The sequence below is a fragment of the Takifugu flavidus genome, chromosome 20, assembly GCF_003711565.1.
Source record: "Takifugu flavidus isolate HTHZ2018 chromosome 20, ASM371156v2, whole genome shotgun sequence".
Lineage (NCBI taxonomy): Eukaryota > Metazoa > Chordata > Actinopteri > Tetraodontiformes > Tetraodontidae > Takifugu > Takifugu flavidus.
Window position 1 is genome coordinate 11243144 of NC_079539.1, and position 18177 is coordinate 11261320.

At 43.5% G+C, this 18177-nt stretch overlaps 1 protein-coding gene across 1 annotated transcript; it reads left to right on the plus strand.

Moving 5' to 3' along the window:
- Positions 1-7979: 7979 nt before the first annotated feature.
- Positions 7980-17836, plus strand: lmnb1 (lamin B1). Its single transcript, XM_057018465.1, has 11 exons — positions 7980-8531; positions 10603-10759; positions 10844-10969; positions 12040-12210; positions 12644-12769; positions 13224-13444; positions 13519-13747; positions 13909-14013; positions 14150-14269; positions 14353-14448; positions 17151-17836. Exons 1-11 carry the CDS (start codon positions 8173-8175, stop codon positions 17190-17192), a joined length of 1752 nt encoding a protein of 583 aa, XP_056874445.1. The 5' UTR covers positions 7980-8172; the 3' UTR covers positions 17193-17836.
- Positions 17837-18177: the final 341 nt, after the last annotated feature.

Below are 18177 nucleotides of genomic sequence, written 5' to 3' on the forward strand. Positions count from 1 at the left end.
CACCACACCTGTATGAGGACTCTGAATGGAGGATGTCTATGATTCTGTTCTTACCTCAGGGAAGTACCAGTGCCTCCAACGTCAGGGTGCAATGTCAGACTGTCAAAGACTCCTGTGAGACTGGACCTTTGAACTATTGAACTATATAGTGGAGAGAAGAAAAAAACATATTTGGAGATGTTAAAAGGAGAATTAAAGTCATAATTTTCCTTTTTGAAAAGTGATTGCAAAAGCCATGTTCTGGTTTTTGGTATCCATTTTGTTTTATTCAGCCTTTATTTAACCTGGAGCAAATCCAATCAAGGTTAAGAACCTTTTTTCAAGGGAGTCCTGGCTAACATAGGCAGCAGTAAACACGAAACAGTTACTAAATTAAGAGCTTCTTAAATTAAGAGTATCTTTAAGAAGAGGCTAGAAAATAGCTAGAAAATAGCTACACACCCGGAGTGCATCACCAGTATCAGTACCACCATCTGCCTGCTATTTAGACTGGTCTCCTCAGCCACTCTTTGTTTTGCCAGTTTGTTGAGAAACTCATCATGGAATCTCACCTCCCAGTTTTTGTTGGGAATTCTTTTCTTGGTTGATTATTGTTATGCACCCATTTTTTCACTTGCTTTAGATTTAAATTGACAATCCAACTTTGTTTACATGTCTGCATTTGGGGAGGGGGGGCAGATTTTGCTAGATTTAACACATTAATTGCATACAGGAAACAAGAACTTTCTGAATGCACTTTGTTTAAAGTGAGCTTACATGAATGGAATATGTACTGTAAAAATGCTGAAAGTCATAAAACCCTCTGAGCCTCTGTCTAGTTTCTGACAACTCTGTGGCCAGGGTGAGGTGAATCTCCTGTTGCTCGCTGGTTGATACCGTAAATAACATAAAAGGCAGTTAATAAGAAGATTCAGCAGAGGTGTAAGATTTTGAGTCCATTCAAATATCATTGCCGTACAAACCAGTAATTAAGGAATAAGGGAAAGGAGTTATGCAGAGGGTACTCTTATTCTGCTCCAGGTTTATTCAACAGATGGAATAGATTATTGTTTTTAAAACTGAAAAAAACAACCCTGTACTTTTGAAATGAAATGTAAGAACCATTTTCCAGGGATAAGAAGATAATTCCCTCCACACACCTCCTTAGTCTTAAGCAAATATTACCTGTCTCTATCTAGGCTGCTTCACATGTGCATGCATTTTTAAATGACAGATGCTAAATTCATTCATTCAAATTGAAATTCAAGCATGGAACTTAGAGTCACAAGACTCAGTTGAGTAGGCATTCAGTAAGTAGTAAAGTTCAGATATGATGCCGCTTCTGAAAGAATTATTTGTCATCATTTTCTCAAAAAGGTCCAGGGGCAGGAAGGACATGTGTTGAATTTAATTTGCTGTAGTAAAACCCCCGAATTGAAGGTGTTTGAAAAAATGTTCAAAGGATATTGGATTTCCAAATCAACTCCACAAATGCTGGGATATTCCCAATATAACCATAAAGGTCTTTTATTTGTTTTACCCCTCTATCTGGCCACAATTACCAGTATCTGCTTTTCCTGGACTAAAAAAGCTGTTAACCCAAATTGGGCTGTAACAGGAGACAGATGGAGAATTTTCTCCAGACTCTTGTTTGGACAATAGGATTTGTAGAGGATTTTTTAAAGTTTATACGTTCATTTGAGTATGGGAAAGTGAGTGTGACTCAATATCCGTACATGGAAGGGTTCCATCTGTAGTGAAAACATACCGGTAAGTGTCCTCAGCTGGACTGACAATAGTACCATCGGATATTAGGGCACTGTAACCCTCCTCTGCCATAGGGTAAGTATAGAAGCCTGGGATGCTTCTTGTTCCACAAGAAGTTATTGAACAAACTGTATTTTGGGGAAAAAGGTTTTGTGGAGGTGGCACTCGACCTGCCCTCCTGAAACATCTGGCCCTTGCCCTGCTTTGATGGATTTGGAGTCCTTTGGCAAACTGTGTTTAAGCAGTACAGACTTGTGTTGCCTGTGTAGAAACCTGATTATGATGGCCGGTTTATTTAGGTTCACCTGGGGAGAGGATGGCTTCCTTCAATATCATCAGACAAGCCACCTGTTGTTCTGTAGAAATAAAATCCAGGTCTCTCAGCTCACAATCGGTGTCAGTGCTCACCGCCCTGGTGATTTGTTTTTTGGGACATAGTGGCGATCCAAGGCTTTCTCAGTTTAGGTGGTGTGGAGCCCTGCGTATTCATCAAATGTCACAGCACTGACAAATCTGCCTTTCCTTCCTGTGCCTTATGGATTAGCTGTGTGACCACACCTGTATGTTCCAGGCAACCTGAGGGAGTGTCAAAGTAGCGTTCTTCAAGTAAGTTAGTCAGTAAGTTACAGGGAGGAAGACCACCCTCCATGTTGAGCAGGGAGATGGTCCTAAACTGCCTGATATTCTTGACCTCCTCTTTTGGGATCCAGACTCCCTCCGTGAATATCCACTGCAGAGCAACTCTTCCTTTCTTCTAAATTACAGTACAATCTTCCACAGCTTTTGCAGCAAATTGTGACATCTCTTGTAGACTTTATAGTGTACTCTACTGGGTCTAGGGGCATGTTAGAAAATTGAGTTATGATCCCTAGTTTGGTCAGAGAAATGGGACTTGAGAATCTTGAGTATGTCTCTTGGATCACTCTTGGTAACTTGAGTTTGGCACACAAAGTGCACTCCTCACTTTGGTTAGTGGCTGCATAGCTGGTGCTACTTGTTGCAATATGATTCTGTGACTCATTCCTATCACAACATCATATTACTTTGCTGGATCTGATTTGGATTTGATTTTGACTGCGGGGACTCATGACTGGAGTCAATTTGATCAAGACAGTGGTCTTGATAAGGAACCTGTTGAGTTTAGAATAGATCCAACATCAGCTCAGGGTTCCTCCTCATTCTTTACATTCTCTCTCATTCTGCCTTCCAAAGATGAATCCTAAGTGTAATCAGCATATGTCTACTATGCGCAGTAGGTCTGGATCAGGAGTATGTATCTGGTATCACCCATATATATTCTTCACAAGTGTCAATATTTGCAATAAGCTCATTTAGTTCATCACTGGAGACTCCTTCCAAACAATTTAGTAAAACAAATTGTTGTACCAAGGTAACCTATAATAGTGGATCTTGTGGAGCAGCATACAGAGTATGAACAAAAAGAGCCCACAGCAAAATGCAATAGAACATTAGTTGCAGGACAAGATTAAACAATCAACTCTTTACTGTTACATAGTAATCCATTATATGAAAGGATTTACATATTTTACCCTTTTCAAAGATCAAGAACATTAACTTAACTATTTATCTATTACATGAAATTGTCAGCATTTTTATCACTTCATTTACAATAGGTCAGTCAGTGAGCTCTTTAAGCTTGAATGAGGAAAACCATGGGTAGCAGTTACAATGATCCCCCATGCTTAATGTGGCAGATTAATGATTAAAAGAACTGACATTTGAACTTTCTCTATTTAAAAAATCAAAGGATCTTTGATTAAAAGCAATATTTAATATGACAACTGTTAAATTTAACAGGTATTGATTTAACTTGTCAGCTAGAGAAACAATGCAAAAGATAAAAAGGTAAGATATATGGGGGGTTGCAATGTCTATTCTCCATTTAAACTGATGTAATGTGATCATTTTGGTCGCACTTACACACACACACACACTGGCCTACAGTACATCTGTATTTATGAAACAGTTTCATGTTACATTTTGATTATCTATTATCCAGCAACAATGCTGCTTCATCCATTAGTGTCTTGACAAGTTTGTTTCTGGCATGCATTTAAAGTTTATACCCGATTTTGACAGAACAGTTCTATTCACCTTGTATCAAGCAATCTAGTCAGTGACAGACTGTGCAGTTAGTAAGTGGAATTATTCCACCTCTTAAAGGGGAAATGAGTGACATTTTTCACTACATTTTTTCACATCAGGTACTGTATGTTCACTGTTGTAGACCAAAGGGCGTCATGAGCCAAATATCCCTCTACCTACCGGTATTGGCCCAAACCTGCTTGCCTCATTTTGCAAACAAAGATCTGTAAAGTCCTTGGAAGTTCAAGGGCAATGTAATCCAGCTTCTGTCCCTTTGTTGAACTGACAACTTCTTCACTAACTGGCAGTGTTGTTGTTTCTTTAGAGGTGATGTCAGTTCTTGCTCGTTTTCAGGTCAATGGTTTGTGGCTCTCCACAATTTCACCTCAAATGTATGCCAACTGGCTGTAGCCTTTTATAGGGAGGGAGGGCCAATGACTCTGAGAAGATGGTGATTAACATGCATGTACGTCGAGTTACGTCAATCAAAAACTGTGAAGGCATGATAAAAAAATCTCTGATTAGAGGCGAGTTAATGGTGTCAATTTGTATATTGAAATCCCCCAACAGTATTACATTGAGTGAGAGAATGGATAGATGAGTGAGCGAGGTGGAAAAGTGATAAGTGGTCACCTTGTGGCTTCAGGAGACGGTGAACTGTGGCTTATGGTCGATGAGGAGAGCCTGGATGAAATGAGCCTCGGTTGTGAGTAAGTGGATGTTCAGGAGACCAAAGCTGACAGTGAAGTTTTATGTCTGGTTAGAGTTTTAGCCGACCTGGCTAGGCTGGCAAATGTGTCACAAGCAGCAGTATGAGTGGTGAGATCAGTGACTGTATACCAGAGTAGACCAGTCTCAGGGAGATAGCAGAATGACAGGAGCATGTAGGTGAATGCCGACCAGATACAGAAATTTCTGGGCCGTAACTCAATTCGCACAACCAGATGGATCCACAAGCCAGGTGACAGGTTTAGTCAGATAGGCTATTGTAAGTCCAATTACACAAAAAGCAATCACTGAATTTCTATATATTCAGGGTTAAAGAGATACTACAGATCACACATAAGAACGAATATGGCATCTCTTAAGGTCACAAATCCCTAAAAACAATTAAAAGTTACCAGGGAGCAGCGGCAGCAATTCCTGCCATTATCTAATCATCTCTGAGGACTCTCCGTGCGTTTTTGTCTGATATTTTATACCTAAGCAAAGAGATTCTTAAAAACAACCCATGTGAATGTCAAATAAATGTTATAAAACAAAAGGGTGAATTCAGGCGATCTGATTGGTTCTTAGCCATGGTATAATGAGCGTATATCACAGCTGCACCTGATATTACTCCACGTCTGAGCACCAACCTCAAACGCCTAGATTAAGTATTGCTAAACTAATTGACGGTCTTTACAACAAATAGAGAGGAAATGGAAATTAAGCACTTTGTCGTTTGTTTTGACATTGGGATGATGTCTAAATAGAACTTTCCTTGAAGACTTTTGTGTCAGAAAAACACTCTACGATGTATGTGGATAATTATAAAACTGTACAATATCAGAATATGCAAATTGTGCAGGTCAGATAAATCCATGATGGGGGTGTGAGGGGGTCTCTGCTGATATTTCCAGCTCGGGATAAGCAGCACTTCTGTGCAATGTCCTGGATGGAGGGGAGGGAAGTCCCAATGATTTCCTCTGCTGTCCTTACCACTCTCCTCACATCCTTCCAACCAGAAGTGCTGCAGCCTCCACACGACACAGAGATGCAGTTTGTTTCTCCGGTGCATCTGATGCAGGTAGTGAGGGTGGACGGGGGCAGGTGGGCTCTCTTCATCTTATGCAGGAACTACATGCCCCACTGTGCACTCTTGACCAGTGATGCAGTGTTCACAGACCAGGTGAGATTGTCTGTGATGTGCACCCCCAGGAACTTGATGCTGCTGACCACCTCCACAATCAGTCAATCAATCAATCAATCAATCAATCAATCAATCAATCAATCAATCAATCAGTCAGTCTGTCTGTCTGTCTGTCTGTCTCATCTCATCTGATACAATACAATCAAGATTGTATTACAGCGCTTTACAGTATCCCAGGGCCTGACCCCCAACAAGCAATAGTGGCAGCAAAAACTCCTCTTTAACAGGCAGAAACCTTGAGAAGGACCAAGATCATGTAGGGGGACCTCCCTGCTGATGGCCGGCTGGGTAGAGAGGGAGGAAGAGGGGGAGGACAGGTAGAGGAGAGAATAGCTGTTAGTATAAGGGTTGAGTGGGTCAACAAGGTCAAAAGTCAGTGCACAGCTATGATGTCAGCCTTGGCCTATAGCAGCATAACTAAGATATTAACCTAATAATTAGACGACCCTCTAAATATGATAATTAGTCTGACTAGAATAATAACTGGAACTACAGAATTACTGACAATAGAATAATAACTGGAACTACAGAATTAGTGATAATAAGCTCTTTCAAAGAGGAAGGTTTTAAGTCTAATCTTAAAAGTAGAGATGGAGTCAGCCTCCCGTACCGGGACAAGGCGCTGGTTCCACAGCAGGGGGGGCTGGTAGCTAAATGCTCGCCCCCCCCCATTCTACCTCTAGAGACTCTGGGGACCACAAGTAAACCAGCATTCTGAGAACGGAGCGGTCTATTGGGATGATAAGGTGTCACTAGCTCCTCCAGGTAGGATGGATAAAAAACCTGGCTGGATTCCAGCCTTCATGAATTGGACTTGCCCATCAGAGGAGGTCAAATCCATTCCTCGAGGGTTGGATTTAAGCCGGGATTTACATCCTACCAGGCAGGAAATGCTTTCACCAAGGTAAATGAAACCCCGGGTGAAAGGGTTTACCTGTAGGACAGAAAGTCTGGCTTGGATACGGCCCTTGATGCCCACCCCTGATCTAGAGTGATCATGTGATCTAAACTATCCCTGAGAGGTTTGGGATCAAACACCACAACCTCATTTTTTCCTGAGTTAAGGAGGAGGAAATTTGAAGACATCTAAGACTTTGTGTCTTTAAGACAGGTCTGAAGCTTCACTAACCGCACTGTCTCCTCTGGTTTCATGGATAGATAAAGCTGAGTGTTATCTGCATAGCAATTAAAATTTATTCCATGCTGCCAAATAATGTTTCCTAAGGGAACATGTATGAAACATGTACAAGGTGAAAAGGATTGGTCCAAGTACAGAACCTTGTGGCTAACCCTACTGTATGAAGAGGGAACGCCGTGGACATGAGCAAATTGGCGTGTTGTTGATGAGAAGTGGAGCATGGCTGGGCCATTTCTTTCTAAACTCAATAATAAGCTCTTTTGTTTTGTCCACATTCAAGATGAGACTGTTGTCCCAGGTCCAGCCCAACAGCTGATCCACCTCCTCTCTGTAGGCCAGGTCATTGTAGGCCAAAACAATTAAGATTTTGCTTTTTCCTCAATATTCTGGACTGGTGTCAAACACTATTTAAGGGTAAGGAGAAAAACCTTAAAAGATTTAAAATTGATTTCGATAAGCTGTCAATTTTATAGGAGAGAACAATTAAGATGTGATCCAGCAACTGGACTGTTTGAGTTCCATGAAGAATTTCCAGAGCATTAGAGAACCTTCACAGACAATTAAGATCTGCTTGTTCCTCAATATTTTGGACTAATGTTCAACACTAAAGGTAATGGGGTAAATAAGCAGGGAAAAGGAGGTTTTATTTGTTTTGAACACAACCTGAACAAAGGCATTCCCATTTTTGTTCAGCTGATTCTGATTCTCTGAAAATTCCATATATGAAAAGCATAGGTTGACTGCAAATCCAATTATGGACTATTCCTCCTGGAAATGCACCAATATGCTAAAAACTGCAAAAATAGGAAAGCAGTCAGAACAATCAGATTCTTAGAATGTTGAACTCTGGCACTCAATAACTTACAAATGTAGCTTAGATTTTTCACATCCTTCTGTGTGTTTCTGGCTTTTCTTAATAACGTCACACTGTGATGCGATCTAGTCTACTTGCGCTATAGTTTTTTAAAATCTTTTGCGTGTTTTCGCCTGTTTTGTAGCAGAAAAAGAAGGCGCATCGGCGTTGGCGCATGTGCAGAACAGATACGAAACCGATTGGTTCCCGGGACCAACGTAACTTTGAGCGAGGCGCCATGTTGGTCAAGCCACCCCCTCTTTGATTGAGTTAAACAAGACAGGGGACCGTTCCCGGTTAATTTACTGATGTACCAGCTGTTTTGGGCGCCCAGGTATTTATCTCCGTCCTTGCTTGAGCGTCGAGGAGACCGTTTTAATTATCGCATTCCGGGTAGTGCTTATTTAAACTGACACAATGGCGTCCGTTACCGCGACTCCCGCCGGCCAGAGAAGCACGTGCAGCGGCGGCGGCACACCGCTGAGTCCCACCAGGATATCCAGACTGCAGGAAAAACAGCAGCTCCGCGACCTCAACGATCGCCTGGCCGTCTACATCGACAAGGTCCGCAGTTTGGAGTCCGAAAACGAAGTGCTTCATCTGCAGATTAACGAGCGGGAAGAAGATAAGAGCCGGGAGGTAACCTCACTGAAAGCCCTGTATGAGACGGAGCTAGCCGACGCACGGAGGTGCTTGGACGACTCCTCAAAAGAGCGGGCCTGGCTCCAGATCGAGCTGGGAAAAAGCAGAGTCGATCATGAGCAACTCCAGCAAAAGTAAGTCAATTAAGCATCTCCACCGAGGCTGTGCATCGTTCGTCAACTTTGACTTTGGAGCCATTTTTGCTAGTTTACGCAAGCAAATCCCGTGTTACGTTTTTCTTGTTGGGCGTCAGCGTCAGAATCCCCCATTCAAACCGAGACTGGGCTCCAATCTTACTGCATTTGGAAAGATTCGAATTTGACAGCTTGGTGATTCGTATAGACGTGAAATTCTATTGAATCTATGCAGTATTTACGATGTGCAGTTTATTCGCCGAGTGGATTTATTTATTCACATCTAAAGCCGAAAACCCGCCTTTGTGTTAAGTCATTTGAGATGAACCACCCTAGCTGGCCGTGAGGTAGTTTAATGTCGTTTAGTCAGGGCTATGATCAGTATCATTAAATGCTGCTACTTCTGAATACAACTTCAGATCTGTCAAATCTTAAACTGACATTTTCAGAGGAAAACTCACTGTCAGTGATGATTGGAAGGAAGTACGTTGCGTTTAGGATGTGATGAAGTTGCATTAGGTTTTTGGTGGAAGACAGGTGTGTTACACTGCTTACATGTGTGGGAAATGTGCAGAAACGTGTGTGTGTTCTCAGATGTCCAACAGAAGGTGACGGCAACAGCTGGAGCTCACAGCTGTTGACCTGAAGTGAATCAATTGTGGAGCTGCGTTGGACTTGTTGCAAACACAACTGGCATATTCAGCATTTTCCTTAAAACGCCATCAGCCGTCTCATTTGAATGATGCGGGTTGAGTTATTTTATGGTTAAGGCAAAGCTTTTCAGAAAGCTGAGTAGGTGTTTCAGAATGTGTGGTTCTGTCTACTCTTAATCAAGATCATGTTGGTTGTACCTGTTTCCTTGATGCCAGCGCTCTAAAAACTGAGGATTTTATGGCTCCAGCCACATCCTGCTTATTTGCTCACTGGCTTTAACAGGACTAACCGGTTGACCGGTGAAGTTTAGTGCTGAATAGCAAAGAAATGTGAAGCTTGATGAAGGCAATGTCCATTACTAAGAATAGATAATGAAACTAATTCACTGGCATGGAATCCACGTCTGACTAGAGTCAAGTGCTTTCTTTCTTTCATCCATTCATTCAATCACGCTGTTGGTCATTGCCTCGCCTCCTGTGACAGTTATCACTACGTCGCGACGACATGCATGGAAACAGAGGGACTGTTGTCTTTGCAGCAGCTCATGCGTTCACCCAGATGGCTGCTTTCCCATTTATCCGGAGTTACTGTTCATGCTGACCACATCGTCCGCTTGTCTCATTAGGAGGAAATGATGCGTCGCCTGAAATATGTGATGTTGTGATCATTGTTTTTTTTATTAAGATTTATGAACATGATTAGATGATTTGCAGTCAAAAGTCAAACCATCCCAAGTAAGACTGAACTCGGCCTTTTTTCATTATGTGACTCTGGAAAATTTCACCTGTTATCACCTGTTTCCTGAAGGATGTTGATGGCTCTGGTCAGCCAGATAAACTAGTGATCACTGTAGCTGAGCGTTGATCCTTTAAACATTAGCATTAGCCCATTTTCCTGGATTGTGCCATTTATTTCTTGGTTTTTCTACCCATAATAGAAGCGTGGTGGCCTTTCAGTGTGTGCTGCATGCTGACTGTCTGATTCTGGTGTGTGGGATGGACATTTGTCGGGCCCGTGCTTTCCCTCCTGGTCCACGTTTGTCAGTGGAATGTGAAAAATCAGTACATTCCATTCCCTTTAACAGGGAGACCCACATACCGGATTTAACTGGGGGCCTCATCCCAGGAAGTGGTTGGATTGTGCACCATTTCATCTATTCCAAAGGGATCGTATTTTTTAAATCTCTAAAACACAAAAAACCCAGTGAATTAAAATAACGCTGGGTTTAGGTGATGGTCCAGAGCCCCGTGTTTAAATAATGGCTCCAGCTTTGGAAAGGCACTGGTTGCCAGAAGGTTAATGTGTGGACTTGATTCCCACCACATTGTCATCGGTGTCCTAAATGGTTGTCATCAGTCTTGCCACTAAGCCTGTCATTTGAGATCGTATGTTACTCACTTTGGGCTTCAACTCTCAGCTACAGCAGGAAGGACTCCGAGGCTGCCAGTGCACAGGCCAGGCTAAAGGACCTAGAAGCTCAGCTGAACTCCAAAGATGCCCAACTGGCAACAACTGTGTCTGAGAAGAGAGGCCTGGAAGTCTCCCTGGCTGAGCTGCAGGAGCAAATGCAGGAGGTATTCCTCTCTATGAGCACTGCTCTTCCTTTGCCAGGTGGGGTTTCTGTGTTCATTACTTATCTTAGTGTGCTTCTATACCAGCTGGATGTGGGTCTCGCAAAAGCCAAGAAACAGCTTGCAGATGAGATGCTGCTCCGCGTTGATTTGGAAAACCGTTGCCAGAGTCTCACGGAGGAGATGGACTTCAGGAAAAACATCTACGAGGAGGTAAAGCTCCGGTATATGTACAGTAGATGAGGCCCTAACTCTAAAGTGCAGCTGAATTTTCTCATGTAGTTTATTCACAGCAAATCACAGAGGGGCCTGACAGGGTTCCTGCTTTTCCTCAAAACAGTCACCAGACTTCTTAATCCAAAAACAAGGGCTTCATTGCTATTAAAAGGGCTTAAATTAGGCTCTCGGGGTGATTGAACATGTCACCACATTGTAAGTAGGATTTTATGATTGTAGTTAGTCTCCCGCCTCAAAATAACTGGTAAGATTTATGTTTTAAATAACATACCGCTTCTCACAGTAATCACACATCACCACCGCAGAACGCACGTTGTTCATGTAGCCTTCACTGCTACCGTCCATGTGGACGGGTTTCCATGGGTTTAGGGAATCAAGTTCATGGAGCTGCCCACAAACTGCACCATCCACTGTCCTTCCACCTCCAGCTAGCATATGAACAGCAGGGATGCTAGTGCCACCTCCCTGGACACTGTTTGTGTGTTTAACTCCCTTTAAGCTGCAGGACCCCTGTAATAACATGTATAAAGTCACTTTACCATGCTGAAGAGCAACAAACATTAATATTAATGAATGAAAAGCGGTGGCGCCTGTTATAGCGAGCAAGAGGCAAGTAAAGGAACTAAATGAAATAAAGCCCAACATTCTTAAAGCACCAGTCACTACTCCACTGTGATTAGATAAAGATCTTCAGCAATAAAAACCGGTGTCACAGCATTGTGCACGTGTGAAGGGGTGAACAGTTTTGAAAGTTCCTATACGGGGAGAAGATTTAAGGCAACTAGAAATGCAGCAATTTCATGTTTTTCATTAGTCTTTAATAATTTATTGCTAGATATCCCAAAAGAAATAACTTTGGTGGTAAATGTGAGGGCTCTGGTTTCTCTCCGCCCACTCTCACATTAACACACACACACACACCCCAGCTGTCTTGCATGTGTTTCTTTTGCAAGGCGGAAGCTCTTGTCTGACACCTGTCTTCTCACATAGGAAGTGTTTGACTGCTGCAGTGTTTGTGCTGTATTTACGATTGTGCTCTGCTGCAGGAAGTGAAGGAGGCCCGGCAACGGTACGAGACCCGGCTGGTGGAGGTGGACTCGGGTCGGAAGCAGGAGTACGATTATAAACTGACAGAAGGACTCATTCAGATGAGAGCTCAGAATGAGGAACAGATCAAACTCTACAAAGACAACCTGGAGAGCACCTACCACACTAGAGTAGGAAGACTTCCTTAACTCTGTCTGACTTCTGCTTATTATCACACTCACTGTCAGATGGAGATTATTGTGACTTGTTGGGCAGTCCTACAATACATTCACGTCTTTCACCGTGTAAAATCGCACATTTAATTGAACACATTAGACAAAAATCTGGATTTTCAATCTTCTTTTAGTGCCTTCATATTTAGATTTTTTGAGAAATCTGGAGAAATATTTTTTTTGGTTTTTTTTGTTGTTTTTTTTAAACTGTTTATGAAGTGAGTTTGAGAACACTTTAGTACACAAGGCCATGAACTATAGGTATGAAAGTATCATGTCACATGTCTGCAGCATCCTGTTCTTCAGGAAGTGAAAGATGAAGCTTATTTCCTTTTTTGCCAAGTTGTTACTTTCTCTGCTGCCGATGATAAAAGCATCATCTTCTCTACAGCTGGAGGAGCTGCATCGACTGTCTGAAATGAACGAAGCGTCGGGTAACATGGCCCGTGAGGAGCTCCAGGAGTCCACCTTGAGGATTGAGAGTCTTTCTGCTCAGCTGGCAGGACTACAGAAAGAGGTCCATACGTTTTCCTTGTTGAATCACATTTTCACCGTTTGTTTGTCTTCTGTTAGTGTTATAATATATTGGAGGAGCTTAAATGGGAACGTTCTGGGAAAATATAGACGCAATGACAAATCACAGATGTCACAAAGCTGAGGGCTGGAGTGACTATTGTTGCCACACCTGTAGCTACTCTATAGATGTGACTTTAGTTTATGTCCCTGACGATCATGATGGACTCTTATGTGGCAACAAAGCCTTCCAGGACCTGCTGAAGTGTTACTAAACATAGAGATGCCGTTTGGTTGGCAGCAACAGTTACATCATAGAGATACTCGGGGTAAACACGAAACAAACACTAAACAATAGCATCCGGGGGGGGGGGGGTAATCATGCATGAGGTTTTGTGAGCTGTGATTTTGGTGCCACCTTCTGTGACTCCAGCTCAGAACTCCTCTTCTGCTCTCAGACTCGTGGCTGGCGTGACCGCATATCAGAACTGGAGGAGGCCCTGATGGAGGAGAAGGCCAACAGTCGCAGACTCCTGGCAGACAAAGACCACGAAGTGGCTGAAATCCGTGCCAAGATGCAAGAGCAGCTTAATGAGTACGAACAGCTGCTGGATGTTAAACTGGCTCTGGACATGGAGATTAACGCCTACCGCAAGCTCCTGGAGGGAGAAGAAGAGAGGTGAGATTTTAATGAGTGTGTTTTGATTTTATTTCCTGAGTTCCTTTAGCTGGATAGGTGTTCTCTCTGCCCAGGTTGAAGCTTTCTCCCAGTCCTTCATCGCGAGTCACTGTAACTCGAGCTTCATCTAGCAGCCGCAGCGTTCACACCACTCAGGGGAAGAGGAAGCGTGTTGAGGTGGAGGAGCAGGAAGCCAGCAGCTCGGTGTCCATCTCTCACTCTGCAGCAGCTACAGGACCTGTTTGTGTTGAGGAGGTTGATACAGACGGCAAGTTCATCTGCCTCCATAACACTGCTGATGAGGTGAGTTCCTGGTGACTAGATGTGGTGGTTTACAAAAAATAAGCGTGGAAAATTACACCAACGTTTTCAGCAGGAGCAGGAAAGACTAGTTACTACCTGAAGTCTGCTCCTGAATGTATTTGATATATAACCTGTTATCTGTTGGGGATATTTCTGATCAGGACCAGGCCATGGTGGGGTATGAGATGATTCAGACTATTGGAAATGCAACAGCTACCTACAAATTCACCCCTAAATATGTGCTGAAGGCCAGACAGAAAGTCACGGTAAGAGTTAGAATAGGTCTCTGGTTGGTTACTGCATGTTCACCAGCCTCATGTCTGAGATGCTGTGCTGTTCTCTATACACCAACACTAGAATAGTCCGTCGTCTCTGAACCCAGCTTGACCATCATATTTTCAGATTTGGGCCTCAGATGCTGGTGTGAGCTCCAAACCTCCCACAGATTTGGTTTGGAAGAATCGTTCCTCCTGGACTTCTGGAGAGGACGTTCACGTGGTGCTGGTCAACCCTCAGGGAGAGGTAGAGAACACTGCTGTGCAGCTGTTTGATTGAAGACTGCTGCTAATGTTCTGTTTCACACACGTCTGTGTGTGTGCGTGCAGGAAGTGGCGAAAAGAAGCACAACATACAAGTCAACAGAGGAGCAGAACGAGGAAGACGACGACGAGGTGGAGGAAGAAACCGTCTTCCTCCAGCAGGTGAGAAGCTTTGTCCTGTTATGTTTCAGAAACATGAAACTCCTTTCATCCGCTCCAACACCAGTGATGGCCATCACAGATGAGCTGAGATCCCACGACCACAACAACCTTCACAACCTCTTGAATTCATTTGGCTCCACTCAAAACCAGATCTCGACTTCAACTCAACTTTATTGATCCCTCTGGGATGACTCCCTCAGGGGAATTCAAAAAATTCCAGCAGCACATTAGAAAGAGCATCACACAGGAAATATTGTCAAGTTATTGCACTATGGATGAGGGGGGATATTATATTATATATATACATACATACACACATATGCACTCACTCACTCACCGGCCACTTTATTAGGTACACCGGTCCAACTGCTCGTTAACACTTAATTTCTAATCAGCCAATCACATGGCGGCAACTCAGTGCATTTAGGCATGTAGACATGGTCAAGACAATCTCCTGCAGTTCAAACCGAGCATCAGTATGGGGAAGAAAGGTGATTTGAGTGACTTTGAACGTGGCATGGTTGTTGGAGCCAGAAGGGCTGGTCTGAGTATTTCAGAAACTGCTGATCTACTGGGATTTTCACGCACAACCATCTCTAGGGTTTAGAGAATGGTCCGAAAAAGAAAAAATATCCAGTGAGCGGCAGTTCTGTGGGCGGAAATGTCTTGTTGATGCCAGAGGTCAGAGGAGAATGGCCAGACTGGTTCGAGCTGATAGAAAGGCAACAGTGACTCAAATAACCACCCGTTTCAACCAAGGTAGGCAGAAGAGCATCTCTGAACGCAAATACATCGAACTTTGAGGCAGATGGGCTACAGCAGCAGAAGACCACACCGGGTGCCACTCCTTTCAGCTAAGAACAGGAAACTGAGGCTACAATTTGCACAAGCTCATCGAAATTGGACAATAGAAGATTGGAAAAACGTTGCCTGGTGTGATGAGTCTCGATTTCTGCTGCGACATTCGGATGGTAGGGTCAGAATTTGGCGTCTACAACATGAAAGCATGGATCCATCCTGCCTTGTATCAACGGTTCAGGCTGGTGGTGGTGGTGTAATGGTGTGGGGAACATTTTCTTGGCACTCTTTGGGCCCCTTGGTACCAATTGAGCATCTTTGCAACGCCACAGCCTACCTGAGTATTGTTGCTGACCATGTCCATCCCTTTATGACCACAATGTACCCAACTTCTGATGGCTACTTTCAGCAGGATAATGCGCCATGTCATAAAGCTGGAATCATCTCAGACTGGTTTCTTGAACATGACAATGAGTTCACTGTACTCAAATGGCCTCCACAGTCACCAGATCTCAATCCAATAGAGAATCTTTGGAATGTGGTGGAACGGGAGATACGCATCATGGATGTGCAGCCGACAAATCTGCGGCAACTGTGTGATGCCATCATGTCAATATGGACCAAACTCTCTGAGGAATGCTTCCAGCACCTTGTTGAATCTATGCCACGAAGGTACCTAATAAAGTGGCCGGTGAGTGTGTGTATGTATGTATGTATGAATGAATGAAATCTCAATCATGGTGGAGCCAACTACTCAGCTTAGGTGTTACTTCCCCTAGTGTCCGGCAAGGCTCCTTACGCATATATGCCTACACCTCGGTATGAGCGGAACCATAACTGATGGAGTCATACCGGCTCGGACGTTGCGCTGTAGGTGGTTAGTGCGGCACCATGCAGCAAAGCCCCCTACCAATCTCCAAATACTCCTCCACTCTATCATCCTTGATACACCGGCATATTTCTGAATATGACAGAGTTGTAGCAGAAGTCCGAGGTGTACGGGGTGAAGAGCAGAGGGGCCAGCACTGTGCCCTGGGGTGCTCCAGTGCTGCTGACCACGGTGTCAGACATGATGTCCTTTAGCCTGATGTGTTGTCGTCTGTCAGTGTGGTAGTCATGAGATCAAGACTCCCCAGGTTGTTGGCAGGTAACTGTGTAGTCAAGGAAAGAGGTGCTGACGCTGTTGTAGGCACCCCCGGCCTGACTGTGTCGGCCAGTTGTCACTGTTGTGTGGCGGCCTTGGAGGAGGAGAGCAGAACCTAGACCTTAAGAGTGGACTACAGGTGTGTAGTGTGAACTACTGAATGTTCTCATCCAATAAATCCTGTTTGCTGGACTCCCGTCCAAGACCCAGGCTTCCTCCTCTATGTCTCTTCATCACACCTCTGAAACACTCGGCTGGTACTCCCATACTCAAGAAGCTTCCTCAATGCTATTTCCAGCCTACATTTCCTCTCCAAGACCCTCAGCTCCATGACAACCATCTCCATTCCACCCAAACACCTTTATTTAAGGACACAAATGATCTCGGCACCCGAGTCTGATGCCAACAGCATCAGACTCGGTTTGTCTGCGTGACGAAGGTCTTCCCCAGACAAACCACTGCTGTTTCAAATGTGCCATTCAAGCACCAAGAAAATAAGAACCTTAAGGATCGTAGACATGGCGGTCGGCCAAGGAAACATGAAAAAGGCATCAAGCTTACGTCTCTATGAACTCATCTACACCAGTTACACCGGCCTCCTGTCCTGACAAGTCTTTATGGAAGAGGTGCAGCCTAAAGGCCTTGTTTCCATGTGGGAAACGATGTCAGGACAGTAGATGAAGTTGTATATAACGTGTTATTACACTGTTGTAACAGTATGATGAGCAGCGTGTCAATCGTGGTCTCCTTGTTTTAACAGGGAGATTCTCGGGCAGGGAGACGAGGCTGTGCCATCATGTGATCTACCAGCTAACACTCTTCTGAGCCCTCCTGCTGCCAAGTTCTACAGCTATTTTTCTATCTTTAAGGGGTTGGTTTGTTTATTGTATTTTAAAATGTGTGAATCCTTTTTTATTTCTTGCAAGAATACTAAACTGTTTTGTAGGTGGCCTTTAAAATGACCTGAGGTCTGACAAGTTAGTCTTTTGAAAACTGTTTAGTTTGAGCTTTCTTTGTTGATATTTGAGCTTTTAAGAGGCAGAATGTTACTTATTTCAGCTTTAGACATTTAAGATAAATACACTAAAATGTTCCCACCATTAGTTGTTAAAGATTTTCATTCATTTAAAAGATTGTCGATCATATTTCTTCAAGTCGATTTTTAGAGCCCAAAATCCCAACCCTGGTTCCCCTGGACTTTTGTATCGCTACAGATCCAATAAGGTTCATCCATTTTCAGCAGAATTTTGCATTTTACACATGAAATTGTTGCACAAGACTGATGTCCAACACATTGTTTTAGAATGTTTTTAAAAGTAGTTCTCAGCCATTTAAGAAGTGTTGATGGTGTTTTTACCTTTTGATATTTGCAGTGTTTGATCCGTTGTTACTATGCATGCAATGGTTGTAGTCTACGTAGCTTAAATTAAATGTCTTCACTTTTCAGTGTTTGTGTCATTTCACAACTTATGGTTGAGGTTCGTGGGGTAGAAATCACGTGCACTGCAGCTTTTATACTGTATACTGGGTTATTCAAGCAACACATCGGGAGGGGGGTGAGATCTGTCCTGAGTACCTGGATGTTGTCTCTAAATCTCTTCTCTCCTACACCAGTGCCTTGTTATAATTAATGTATCTCTATGATCTACCTATTTTCTCCTCTCCCTCTCCTCCCCCTTCTCTCTCTCTACCCAGCTGGCCATCAGCAGGAGGGTCCCTTTACATAAGCCTGGTCCTGCTCAAGGTTTCTTCCTGTTAAAGGGGAGTTTTTCCTTGCCACTGTTGCT